Source organism: Myxine glutinosa, chromosome 6, assembly GCF_964187855.1.
Source record: "Myxine glutinosa chromosome 6, kmMyxGlut1.1, whole genome shotgun sequence".
In the NCBI taxonomy this organism is placed as follows: domain Eukaryota; kingdom Metazoa; phylum Chordata; class Myxini; order Myxiniformes; family Myxinidae; genus Myxine; species Myxine glutinosa.
This window is the reverse complement of record NC_136266.1, coordinates 132,427,999-132,442,325: the sequence shown is the minus strand read 5'-3', so window position 1 is coordinate 132,442,325 and position 14,327 is coordinate 132,427,999. Positions and strand designations below refer to the sequence as shown.

The 14,327-nt window shown below is 42.7% G+C and overlaps 1 protein-coding gene across 1 annotated transcript in view; it reads left to right on the top strand.

Annotated features, from left to right (window-relative positions):
* The first annotated feature begins 2,107 nt into the window (after window positions 1–2,107).
* LOC137429452 (uncharacterized) overlaps window positions 2,108–14,327 on the top strand; it is a 397,376-nt gene continuing 385,156 nt past the window's right edge. The window contains 1 exon segment of the mRNA XM_078781072.1: window positions 2,108–2,279. Within this exon segment, the coding sequence (XP_078637198.1) occupies window positions 2,221–2,279 (59 nt within the window). The 5' untranslated portion in view covers window positions 2,108–2,220.

Here is a 14,327-nt window from a genome sequence, read left to right as displayed (position 1 = left end):
TGCTGGCTTGGGATCCTAGGATCCTGGATTCGAATCCCAGTCGATCGCTGAATTAACACCAGGAGGGTTGACTCAGCCTGTCATCCTTCCGAGGTCGGCAAATTGAGTATCAGTTCACTGATAATTCCCTGTGTGTCGCAAGAGGCGACTAACAGGGTTGGTGGCAGGAAGGGCATCCGGTCATAAAACATTGCTTCAAAAAGGGGACCAAGGTGCCCCAAAAAAGGCCAACTCTCTGCGGGGAAAAATAGCCTCGAAAGGTGGTTCTTCTTTTTTTCTATTCAACACGTACATTAGTTATTCATGCCTGTAGTTTGTGTTATTTATGACATCCTTAAAAACAGTGAGTTTCTTGTTTGCAATGATTTTCAATTTTGTTTGACTGCCAGACAGACAGACAGACAAAGTAAAAAAAAAAAAAAAATCTCACCTGTGTCCGAAGGAAGCGGTTCATCTTGGAATTTTTCATACTAGGACGTGCCCGTACGTGGGTGGCCGTTCCTTGCCAAAAAAAAAAAAAAAAATGTCTTCACCCATGCATGCATGGGCGTGCCCATGGGCCCATGGGCGTGCCCGTAAGTGCGTGATGTGACCGTACAATGAATGTATCGTCCCGACGCCGCAGCTCGGATGGCGCTGCAGTTAATCGGGCCTGTATCGGCAGAGTTATTATAAACGTGTACTACAATCGATCGTACCTTACAGCGTCTGCTCGCCACGTTCAGCATCAGTACGTCGTCACTATGACTATCCGTAAGTCCGGAAGTGACGTCCTCATTTGACTGTCCGGAAGGTCGCATATCGCAGTTACGATGAATCGCAAATTAGTTTTAATTAGTTTTAAAACATAGTTTAACGCCAACATAGTTTGCCAACGTGAAATAAATGAATACGCTCTCAAATGTGCCGTCCGAGGCAGAGTCTGTTCGGCACACGTGATAGCTCGCTGCTCTCTGATTGGTTGAATCGTTTTTTGGACATAGCTCGGTAACTACTTCTCCGATTAATATGAAACCTTGAAAAGGCACATCCTCAGGTCCCCAGCAATATACCTGGCAAGTTTAAAGTATATCGGACCCGTGGTTGTCGAGAAACAGCGGTCACAGACACACAGACATACACACAGACAAACACACACACACACAGAGATTACTGGAATTATAGATAGATGAAATCGGCAAAGCCTAAAAACGATCGAACCCCTTTAGAATTACCATTCACTACCTTTTAAAATTAGCAATTACCCTTTATAACCCATTTGAATTCCCCTTTAGAACTCTGGAATTAAACACGATGGGTTAGAAAGGTTCTTCTTCTTCATTTTGATGGACGGACGGAAAGACATAGCCAAATATTTTAGCGGCTTCACCGCTTTAAAATGATCTCACTCCTCTCCGCGCGTGTGCGATAGTGGCGAATGTTGAGTCAAAGTGCTGATAAACGACATGTTCATTTTCAAATTAATGTTCAACTGTCTGATTGTGATCAAAATATCTCAAAACGTTGTGGACGGATTCGGACGAAATTTGGCAGAGATGTAGCGTATGTGACAAAGGACTAAATGATGAGATTTTGGTCAAGATCCGGATTCGGATCCGGCTACTAGAATTTTAAAGTGATTCTTTACCATTGGGAGATATGGCCAAAACGATACATAGCAGGATATCTTAAAAAGTTGTGGATGGATTTGGACGAAACTTGGTGGACAGGTTGGGTGTCTGACAAGGACAAATAGAATCGATTTTGGTGAAGATCTGAATATGGATTCGGATATGGGAATTATTTAATTTTTAAGTGATTCTTCACCATTGGGAGATAGGGCCAAAAACGATACATAGCAGGATATCTCAAAAAGTTATTGATGGATTTGGATGAAATTTGTTGGACAGGTTGTGTGTATGACGAAAAATCGATTCAATTTTGGTGAAGATCTGGATCCAGATCCAGCTGATAGAATTTTAAAGTGATCCTTCACCATTGAGTGATATGGCCAACCAGTTGGAGGTGTGCTCTCGACTGAGTGCCGTTCTAGTTTTACACCTGCACTTGAGACAACAATCATAAGTACAGTCCAGGAGAGCATCCGTTATTCGCATCGATTCCAAGAGGCGTTTACTTTCTTACAGAACGTAAAAACACATCGAGTAAGGATGTGTAGCTGTCTCGAAGTGGGGAGGAAGAAGGAGGCTGGGCCAAAGCTTTAGTCGAACGCATCCCCTCATGTGCCCCCCTTTTCCCGCCACTTCAAGCGCGTCTCCCGCTGTGCTGACATCACCCTGGTGAGTGCGTTTGAGTGCTGTGCGCTCTGTTGAGTCTACCTTGCTTTAGACGAACCTGTACATCGTCTGAAATGCCGTGCGATTCGTACTCGACGATGTCCGTGCAATATTCTCTGTCTGATGCGATCGACTGTGGAGACTTGCGTCAAATTTTCAATAAAAACCTCGCAGCTGTTCATTTTGGTTTTTAACAACTCGAACGTTTTTATTGAAAATCCAATGACGTGTTTTTCCTGCATCTTTTTTTCACTGTCACATCGAGGATGCTTTTCCCCCAATTTTATACCTTTGCGATATTCATTCGATGTCTTGTTTAAGTTTCAATTGGTCCCATGCATCGTCGTAATAGTTCGCAAAGTTTAAAGTTCGACCGACGTTTGAAGTACACGTTACCTGGCAGTACCTGTTGGCCTGGAAAGTTGATGGTCGTTGAAATGAGCCAGATTCACATGATGAGAAAGTCCCACTGATGATCGTCATGTCCTCCGTGGGCCATCTCACTCCAGTGATAATTACCCTGCGCTCATGAAACGAAAAGCGGGGTTAGGCATTCGGGTGCGTCCGTACGTGTGGCGTACGTGTGTCTACATTTTTAAAATTCATTTTCTCGGCAACCGTTGGTCCGATTGACACGAAATTTTACCGTAGGAGCGCCTCTTTTTATTCATGATTGTGACGTCATAGGTCATGTGGTACAGGCGCAATATTGGGAAAATCGAAAAACGTTGCACCTCTATGTCCGAAACCGGTCCATGGAAAAAATCGAAACATGGTGCGTTGTCCATTATTCCCTTCGGGGAATAAGATATGTTAATGATGACGTCATCGGTTCTTTAATTATGACGTCATAATTCGGCATGTACAACGCTTGATCCAATCAGTATGATTTTTTTTCTCTGCAATTGGTGGTCCGATTGACACGAAATTTTCACCATGGGAGTGCCTCCACCCAGTGATAATTAGGACGTCATAGGTCACGTGGTTACGGGCGCCATCTTGGAAAAACGTCAAACCTCAATATCTCTGAAACCGCTCCATGGAAAAAATTGAAACGTGGCTTGCTCGTTGTAAAGAACTCCGCATGGGGAATGTGTTCTAACACTGACGTCATTGGTGCCTAAATTATGACGTTGTGGCGGACACGAAAGCTCACTGGCGTGATGGCATCATTCTGCGCACCAAGTGGGTGGCGGCCACGCCCGAGGGGTAGGCGTGGCCTCGGGATATACACCGGGCGTGCAGCCCGGAGCGCTCCAGTGCTACCGTGGAGCTCTTGCAATAAAGACTCTTTTAACTTACCGCGTTGTCCGCTTCCTCCTTGCTAAACGAGTAGCGCACGTAGCACCGCGCTTCAACGTCATAGTTTGACAGGGACAACGCTTGGTCTGATCAGTTTGAAATTTATTTGGCGTGATCTACACAACAATTATATTAGAGAATGTAAATTTATGATGTCATCGCCCACGTGGTCTGGCAGCCATATTGGATCAAAGATAAAAACCCTTCAAAAACAGAAGCGTTGGCTTGCACCAAGTTGACTGCGCAGGGTAAGTATTCTATGAATACCATCTAGTTAGAACTGTGCAGGGTGAAACAGAAAATACTAAATAGTTATAATACAGTACTCCGTTTGTGAACTTTGTTACATTTGTAGCGGCTACCACTGGGTATACACAATCGCCTTGCACCTACCGAGGACGCGGAGCGATCACCATGCCGGGCTCGCCCAGGACGCCCGGGCATGCCCGCTCCCGACTTGCCAGGCCTCGTCCGGGGCGCGCCCGGGCATGCCCGCTCTCGACTTGCCAGGCCTCGTCCGGGGCGCGCCCGGGCATGCCCGCTCTCGACTTGCCAGACCTCGTCCAGGACGCCCGGGCGCGCCCCCTCTCGCCTTTCCCGGGCAAACGCTCCGGGATAATGTGTATATATATTGCTGCCCGATAAACGGGCTTTTCAGAGTACCCGAGTTGATTTGACACAATAAAGAAACTCGGACGAATTCCAGCTTTTTGTCGCGTCCATTCTTTCGATTTACGTTGGAGCATAGCTCCTACACATTCAAATTAGCTTTTTTTTATTGAAAAGTTTTTCTATTATTTGTGTTTAAAAGAAAAGTTGTTTTATTACTTTCTACACAATATTAAGGCTGTGTTGTGTCATTATGACGTCAAATAAAAAAGTTGCAAAATAATAAAAAAGATCTCGTTATTTTTGTTTTACCCTGTCTAAGGAAAATTATATCTACACGAGCATCGGCACTCCTGGTCCACCTTCAGTGGGTAATTTAAAATGGCGATGTTTCTACAAACTGATACTTTCTTCTGGAACACACTGCACACTTGGAAAAAAAATTGGGTTATACTGTATCCATACTTGGACTTGCTGGACCATACAGTAACTTTTTGGTGCTATAAAATCCGATAGAAATTGAATTTTCCACAAAGCGATGCTTTCTAACGCTGGAGGTTTTGTGATATAAAATGCAAAAAATGTTCACATGTTGATCTTTATTTTTCTGGGACACACTGGACGACGCCTGAAAAAATTTTGGGACGTACAATAACCATATTTTGCCTTGCTGGACGACACTGCAAAGTTTTTGTGATGCAAAATGCCAAGTGATCAAGTTTGAAGTTTCCGTTATTAGCAGGAATGGAAATGTTGGAACCCATCTGTGGATCGGTCCCATCGGCCGATGGGTCTGACCCATCTGTGGATGCACGAGAAATGACAATGCAGACCCATCGGCCGATGGGACCGATCCACAGATGGGTTCCAACAGAAACACCAATGTAAAGTCAGTTAATAGGGCGTTGGGCCATCACGTGCGGCCTCTATGTGCTGTGGTCTGGAGTCCACCAAAGTCTGAAATTCTGCAGGAGGGATGCGGCACCATTCTTCCATGAGAAAGTCAATCATCTCACACCTGTTTGATGGAGTTGGAAAACGCTGCCTCAGGTGTCGTTCCAGAATATCCCATCATTGCTCGATTTGGTTCAGATCTTGTGACTGAGAAGGCCATGGCATATGGATAAGATCAGTGTCCTGCTCATCAAACTATTGGGCGACCACACATGCTCTGTGGATGGGGGTTTTGGGGCTCTCCTCTTGCACCCATGCTAGCCATAATGATAAGCAACCAGCCTGTGCAGCATTTTTATACATGACGCTAAGCATGCTGGGATGTTATTTCGCAAAGGTGGGCGGTCCGCTTCGAAAGTCCGCTTATCCGCTTATCCGCTGCAGCGGACTAACGTTTTCGAAGCGGATAAGCGGATCGGAACAACCCCCGGAAACCGAAGCGGATAAGCGTAAGCGGACTACCGAAAAATTAAAGCGCATCGCGATTCGCCAAATCAGCTGTTAGCCTGAGCCGTTACTCTAGAATTGTGAATATTTATTTAAGTGAATAATAAGTGAAACCCTAACAACTCGGCTCTCGCCCAATCTCTTCCCGCTCGAGTTCCGTGATGCTTGGGTAACTCTATTTCTCAGGCAGAACACGCCGCTCCCGAGCTCTGCCTCGGTCGAGCGCGTGTTCAGCTACGGGTCGGACATCCTCAGGCCTAAGAGGTCGGCCCTGGCTGCACCGAACTTCGAGGCCCTCGTCTTCATGAAGGGCAACCTCCAAATCCTCAAGAAGGCCCACGAGGTGGAGGAGGAAGACGAGGACTAGTCAACAGACTGCTAGTCTGTTGACTAGTAGACTCTCTTGTCAAAGAAAGGATGGGCAAATTGATTTTTCTTTAATGTAACTTGCATATATTAAAATTATATTTAAATTAACTGTAGAGTAGAGTAGAGTCGAGTGGAAAACTTTATTTCAATAAATTTTGAATAAATTTTATTTAAATAAAAATGTATATTTTTGATCTTAAAAGCTTTGTTTGTCTTTGTAGTAGTTAGAAATGGCTATTTAGGCTTAAAAAGCATTAAATTCCCTTTAGAAACGTCAAAAATCGCTTTAAAAACGTCGAAGCGCTTTTAAAAAATCGAATCGAAGCGGATAAGCGGATAAGCGGATAAGCGGTAAGCGGACTAAGATTTTCGGCCACTGAAGCGGATAAGCGAATCGGACTACACGGGCTGGCGGAGCGGATAAGCGGTAAGCGGACTTAAAATTTTCCGAATCGCGCCCACCTCTGGTTATTTGCTTTATTAACACATGGGCCACTGATTGGTGTCCCTCATTTACCCAGGTGTTTCCATTTCCAGTACCTGTTGTATATAGTTCCATGGAAAAGGAGGGGGGGGGGGATGGCCCAACCGTGGTAAGTGTAACATGGTCCGTGTGTTTCAAGTAGTGCTTAGATTGCTGTGTAACAGGAACCTGTCAGGTTAAGGTGTTTGGTGTACATGACGCTGAGGAGGCAACGTATGCAATTTATATTCAGGTTAGACCTTTGTGTGCATGAACTCCTCATGTGGTAGGCAGAACTAGTAGGTGAGAACTTCTCATGAGAGAGACACACTTCTGTCTGGCCACTGTGTGTCAGCCATGGTGGCATAATGTGCTGTGGAGACGGAAGTACAATCCTGCAATTATTTTTGTAGAATGGCCAGAGCAAAGGACTCCGCCCAGGAGGAGGACAACAAGAGAGACCTTGATTGAGGAAGGAGGGAACAGGAGAGTCCAGGAGACGAAGAAGAAGAGGCCTGAGTGTTTAGATTGGAAATCACAAAAGCTTTGTGTGGAAGACAAGCAAAACTGGTCATGGAGTTTTGGAGGGGACTAATTGTGGCTTTGTCTCTTGGGATTGGCCCAAGCTGTGATCACCCTGTGTTGGTGGAGCATGGAGGAAGAGGACGGAGAGCAGACCAGGGGGCAATCGCATAAAGGACAACAGAGTCCATGAGGCCTGGTTGAGCAGGTGGATCGTCGCTGGCATTCTATACCAAACACCATCTTCATCGTGCTCATCTTAGCTCTTGAGACATATTCGTCTCACACATGGTTCCAAAAGCGTTCTGTTTTGAGCCTGGCGTTCACCATGCGCATCAGAAAAAGGGAAGTCTTGCCAACAATTATTGATTGGTTGTATAAGTGTGATCTGTGGCGAGTTGCTCGGGTCGCTCGCTCGAGTCGGATAGAAATTGTTGTATTTCCAATCATTGTACATAAGTTTGAATATTCCCATTTACCTCTTTGTGTTCATTTGACTCGCTTGGTTCATGCCATTTTTAGCCGCGTCGCAGACGCTGCTCATAGAGTGCCCTCTGCTGCTGTTGTTGTTGTTCTTCTTCTTCTTCTTCTTCTTCTTGTTTATAGCGTCTTGTTATCCTCTTCCCTGTTTACTTTAAATAAAAAAATTAACCCTTTAAAAGGTAAGAAAACCTGTTTCATCTGTCTGTTTGCTTTCCCTGTGCATGTACCGCCATTATTTCGACCCAATTGAATGCTCTTTGGAGAACAGTGAAGTTAGAATCAATTAGTTGAATGCACTGCAATAAAATATCATTCGGTCCATCTACCGAGTCTAACTCGGCACTGAGGTTACTGTTTTACCGGGAGCTTCAGACATGACAATATGTATGTATGCATTAGATTAGACAAACAAACTTGACAGGAGGACTAAGGGTCACACAATGAATGTTGTAGCGCATTCATTTGCCCCCCCTCCCCAAAAGGGGTTTCCCCACCATTGCCTCCAATGGGGTTGCGTGTTGAGGTGTATATCCATGTTAAATTAGCTTTATAGTGGCGTTTTCCAAGGTCGCTTCTAATAACAAACAAATTATAATAGCATAATATTAATGTTATTACAAAACAATATTAATACTAATAATGTCCTTCCTCCCCAAGGGGTTTTTCCTCCTTGAATAAATGCGGTGTCATCGTTTATAAATACCTTATCATGGCGTTTTCGTGTGAGCAATGAGCCAATGGCCTCTACCAGAAGTAAAAATATTATAAACCACAAACACATTTCATTACCTATATAAAAGTCGCTAATGTTGTTCATACCACTAAACAAAGAAATTTGGAAGAATTCAGCCTGGACATCACTCGATGCTTATCACGTCGCCGAACGCACATGATCATAGATCTACTGTAGTCTATATACCCCACAATAATTAATAACACAATCCCTTCTGCCGCTAACGCGGAGTTCTTCCAAGGCGTTTTTTGTGGTGTTTTCCAAAGCCGCTTCTCATAACAAAAGTAACAACAAAGAGCAATCAGAGATTGCAGACCCTTGACGGAACGTGTTTTTATTGGTTTTTAAGGCTTTTGTGGTGGTGGCCAAACCACGTGACCAATGAGGTCATCATTATTTTTGTTTTCCCTCCACCAATTTATCTCTAGATGACGCTCAACAAATTTCATCTTGATCAGATGAAGATTTGTACTTGTCGAATTATGACATCATAATGGAGTTACCTATGACATCACCGATAACATTTTATTCGCCATGGAGTTCTTTACAATGAGCCATGTCGCAATTTTTTTTTGCGGCGCTTTCAGAGATATTGAGGTGCAAATTTTTCGGGTTTTCCAAGATGGCGCCCGCATCACGTGACCTATGACGTCATAATTATCATAAAAAATTCTACAGGAGGAGGTGCACCGATGGTGAAAATTTCCTGTCAATCGGACCAACGGTTGCAGAGAAAACCATATTTATTCTGCACGGACAAGCAAACACAGACAAACAAAGACAGATGAAAAATCACTCAGAAAGCGACATTTGACAGAGAACAAAGTAGAATGAATGGCACTCGGTTGAGCATCCTTTTGACCTTAAAAATAATTTACGGTTTAATTCAGTGACCTGATATGCAAAAATCGTCTTCAAAGTTTGAGTTAATCAGATGAAAATTGACAATTTTAGAAATCTGGCCTATGTTGACCTTTTGGCCTATGTTGACCTCAAAAATAGTTGGTGGTTGAATTCAGTAAGCTGATATGCAAATCCTATTCAGATTTCGAGTCAATTGGATGAAAATTGAGTATTTTTGGAAATTCAAAAAAAAGTGGTTGCCTTGAGACTTATGTTGACCTTTTGGCCTCTGTTGATCTCAAACATAGTTGGTGGTTGAATTCAGTTCGCTGATATGAAAATCCTATTCAAATTTCAAGTCAATTGAATGAAAATTGAGGATTTTAGAAATTTGCAATGGTTATTGACCTTTGGCCTATGTTTACCTTTTGGCCTATGCTGATCTCAAACATAGTTGGTGGTTGAATTCAGTTAGCTGATGTGAAAATCATATTCAAATTTCAATTCAATCGGATAAAAATTGAGGATTTTAGAAATCGGAAAAGTGGTTGACCTTTGGCCTATGTTGACCTTTTGGCTTTTGCTGATCTCAAAAATAGTTTGTGGTTGAATTCAGATAGCCAATATGTAACTCCTATTCAAATTTCAAGTCAATCGGATGAAAATTGAGGATTTTAGAAATTTGAAAAAAGGTGGTTGACCTTTGGCCCATGTTGACCTGACCTATTGACCTCGAATATATACCATTTTGTTGGACCACAAATTCTACCGTTTGGTGCAGTTTTGTGAAGATCGGTTTAAAATTGTGACCTGTAGGCAAGTATAAGTGAGCGGACAGACAAACAAATACACATACAAACAAACAGGAGTGATCAATATACCTGTCAAATTTTTTTTTCTTTTTTGTTGCCAAGTAACAGACTCAAATGCAATACCCTCTCCTCTGTGGAGGGCAATAAGACAAGATAATGGCATAATATTAATGATATCTTTTCCATGACCTGATCTAACATGTTATAATGCCATGCATGTTCTGATCTACCATGTTATAATGCCATGCATGTTCTGATCTACCATGTTATAATGCCATGCATGTTCTGATCTACCATGTTATAATGCCATGCATGTTCTGATCTACCATGTTATAATGCCATGCATGTTCTGATCTAACATGCTATAATGCCATGCATGAATGAATGAATGAATGATCGTTTTAAGGCCATTTTCCCAGCTATGGCAGGGGTTAGCCTTGCGGGCCCCATGTCAATCATGGTTCCCTGTTTGAGGCAATGTTTTTATGGCCGGATGCTCTTCCTGACGCCAACCCTTGGTCACGCTCTTACGATGCGCAGGGATACGGTGTACCTATTCTAAACCGGGGTACACACTGGGATCATTCATCCCAGCAAGCTGGTACTCAATTTGCCGACCTCGGAAGGATGATAGGCTGAGTCAACCCCCCTGGTGTTAATTCAGCAATCGACCGGGATTCGAACCCAGGATCCTAGGATCCCTGGCCGGCACCCTAACCGCTAAGCCAACACCAGGTTGCATGTTCTGATCATGCCATGCCATGCCATGCATGTTCTGATCTTACATGTTATAATAATAAATATCATGCACAGTCTGATCCTTTCAATGACCTAATCTAACATAAGTAATAGTAATAATAATTGGCAATAATAATAATAATAAGGATAATAACATGACTCCCCCTGCCGCCCCATAGTGAGCGGGTGTACTAGTAAAGCAAGTTAATCATAATTAATTGGTACTTGTGAAAGAAGAGCTTGCTCCCTTTCAGTTATTACGTATAAAATGGGGGGAGGAGGGGGGGCGGTATTTCTTCTTGATTGAATCCTGTCATGTTGAATGTTAAATGTGACTTTGATGTCCTATCTCTTTAAAACTGGACTATTTTCCTTAAAATGCGAATAACGGATTTTTCTTAGATCAGTGTTTTGCACCAATTGCCAAAGAAAGGGCAGATCCATTTGGGTTTAAAAAAATATTCCTATGAAGCTTTTTTGGGGCTCAAACTTATTCAAGTGGAAATATAGCGGATTAAGAAAAATCCAAACCAGTGTTTGGCAAAGATCCGGGTCAAGCTAGGAACCTGAAACTATTTTCAAATTATCCCATCTTGTTCAACTGCATGAACGGTCACAGTTTTCTCTCCATATTTGTGTGTTTTCAAATTATCTTAAACATGAGCCAATCTTGATTCTTCATTTCATGTCAAGAATATGAGTTTACTCTGTAGTAAAGCCCAATAGGATTATGAAACGCTTTCCCATAATTGTATTGATTTGGGGAGGGAAATTCACCTCTTCTTTTGCTGCAAACCATTTTTATTTGATCCAGATTTTGTTTTCCAATAGCACATGGAGCTCTTGCAACCTTGTTCGTCTTGATTGCAACACCCAAATTTGGCACAAGAGTCCAGCATCCAGGTTTTCATACTTAACATAATAGTGTTAGAATAATTTCACAAAGTTGAACAAGAAAGAGCAATCAGAGATGGCAGACCCTCGCCAGGAATTGTTTTATGTGGTGTACTTTGTGTGTCAAATAAATGGAAGGATCTACTAAATGAAAGGCCATTCATTGCAAATGAAAGGTCTAATTGATCTAGATGTAAATGTTTAAAGGTCAAAGGTCTGAAAAGTTGTAATGGTGTGAAGGTCAAACGGTCTGAAGGTCGAAAGATGTAAATGTCGAAAGCTCTGAATTGGTCAAAATGGTCTAAAGTGTCTTAAAAGGTAGAAGGGGTCTAAATCATGTAATTTAAGGTCTAAATGGTCAGAATTGTCTGAAGGGGTCTAAATGGTCTTGAAACATCTGAAAGGGGTCTGAAGTTCAAAGACTCTACACGGTATTAAAATATCTGAAAGGTGTGAAGGTCTAAAGGGTATAAAGGCATTTAAGGGGTCTTGATGGTCTTCAGGTGTGAAGGTCTAAAGGGTAGAAAGGCGTCTCCAGGGTGTGGAGGGTCTAAAGGAACTTAGGGGTATTAATGGGTCTTAGGGGTCTGAAGGGTGTTAATGGTTTTATGGGTCTTATGGAATTTAGGGGTCTTCAGGGTCTTAAATGGTAGTGTTATAAAGGTTCTAAGGGGTCTTAATGGTTTTAGGGTTCCAAATTGTCTTAAGGGATTTAGGGGTCTTATTCTTAAAAGGTCTTGGGGGACTTGTGGGTTTCAAAGAGTCTTCTGGTTGTAATGGGTCTGAAGGGTCTTTAGGGTATTAAGGGTCTTATGTGTCTTAAAGGGGTTTATGTGTCCTTGGGGTCTTAAAGGTCTCAAGGCATCTAAAGGTATATAGGCATCTAATGTAATTATTACTACACATACTCGTGTTCTGTGTGGACAAACAGACAAACAAACCCAAATGCAATTCATCAGTCAAATATACCTGAATTATTTCTGGAGAATAAAAATAAAGCTTGCACTTCTTCCTTGAGTTCAGCTTTGAAACACTTCAGTTTGTTTCTGAAACACATCCGGCAACTTCCCGATCTCATCCTGAGAGTTCTTCCACCAGACGATGGTATCCTTGAGGTTTACAAGATTCGTGTAACAATGCAAGTTACAAGGGGAATTCAATAAAAAAATCAATATGACGTGTTGCACTCTAGGAGAATGGTGTTATCTTCTCGTTTTCCCATTATGTTAACTTCAGGTAGTGTGGTGAACCACATGAATCTCACTGGATTCCTCTTGTCAAGGGTTTATGATGCATCAATACGCTAAGTCGCAGATGCGCCCGCTTCTGTACTCTCTGCCTTCTTCAAATTGTGCTTCTGCTTTCGCTACTTCCAGTCTGCCTGGAAGACGGAAAACATGGATACCATTCTTTTTTCTTTTTTTTTCTTTTTTTTTTGTATACTGAATCGAGGCTCGTGAAAGAGCTAACATTTATTTCACAAACAAATCAACCAGACAAACAAAATATACAAAAAGAGGGAGCGGAAGACAAGATGGGGAGAGAAGGGGAAGCACACAACCACAACATTTTCACAAGAAAAGTACAAAAACGGATCCTATCATTTACAGAACAGACATTTACCTTCAATTAATAAGTAGTCGTGGAATCCATCATTGCTACTGATGTCGTCTTCCTCTTTTCAAACAGCTCTTTGCTTTTCAAACAGAAGGAAACTTCTTTCCTGGAAGTCCTAGTTGTGTCCATGTGTTTTTATACCTCTCCCATCGCAAAACCTTCCCACGCCTCCTCCCCCCAAGCCCTCTACCTCCCACAGATCTCACAATGTCCCTGCTCTCAAATGTTGTACTTGTGTACTTCCCCCTCTCTCCCCATCTTGTCTCCCACTCCCTTTATTTCGTCTTATGTGTCCATTTGGTGTTTATTGTCATTAATGTTAGCTCTTACACGAGCCTCGATCTTGTATATAAAAAAAAAGAAGCTCTATCTCTGACCATCAGTTTGGAATCTGGGCTGATCACTCAACTCTGGACATGCTGGTGCTCCTCTCATCAATGGTTGAAGATCCTAAATCTCAAACAAGAGGTCGGGGTTGGCTCCCTCGACATGTGCTAGGCATTCAACGCAGTCTGGCAACGTGCGCTGCTGGCAAAGCTTGTTGCCTGTATTTTTTTTTGACTTCCTCCACTCCTGCAGTTAATGTGTTGCTATCAATGGAATTCTCTCTCAGGCAGTCTTGGTCCCATTCTTATACATCATCCACATTAATGACCTTTCTGATGCTCTGGACTCCCTCTCTTCCTATTTGCAGACGACTCCACATTGTTGAAAAGTAGCCCACCACATCGACAGGCAGAGATATAACAGCTGCATCACTCTCTGCCGATCTGGAATTGATTAGATGCTGGTCTGATAAATGGAACATTGTTTTTCAATCCTGACAAATCTCAATCTCATCCTGTCACTCCAGAAGGATCATCAAAATAAGCCACCTATCTACTTTAATGGTCAGCTTCTGGAAGATGTTCGGTCTTTTGAACCTCTCGGCCTCTCCATCAGCCATGGCCTCTCCTGGGCTGACCAAATTACAAAGCTCGTCTCCAAAGCCAGCTGTAGACTGGGCACCCTTCATCCTCCAGGGACGTTATAAAAATGTATGAGAACATATTCACAGCCTTTGAAGGCTTTTCCATAGCTCATGGAGAACTGTCATCACCTATTGGCTGAGGCCACAGAATCGCATCTCTCCACTGACTTCTGTGGAATTGAATGTTCAATATTATTTGAGTCTCCCGCAGTGAGGCCGAACCACAATGTCTGTTCGCAGACACATTGGTGACGTCTTCTTCTTCTTCTTCTTCTTTTTACGACTCTCCTCCATT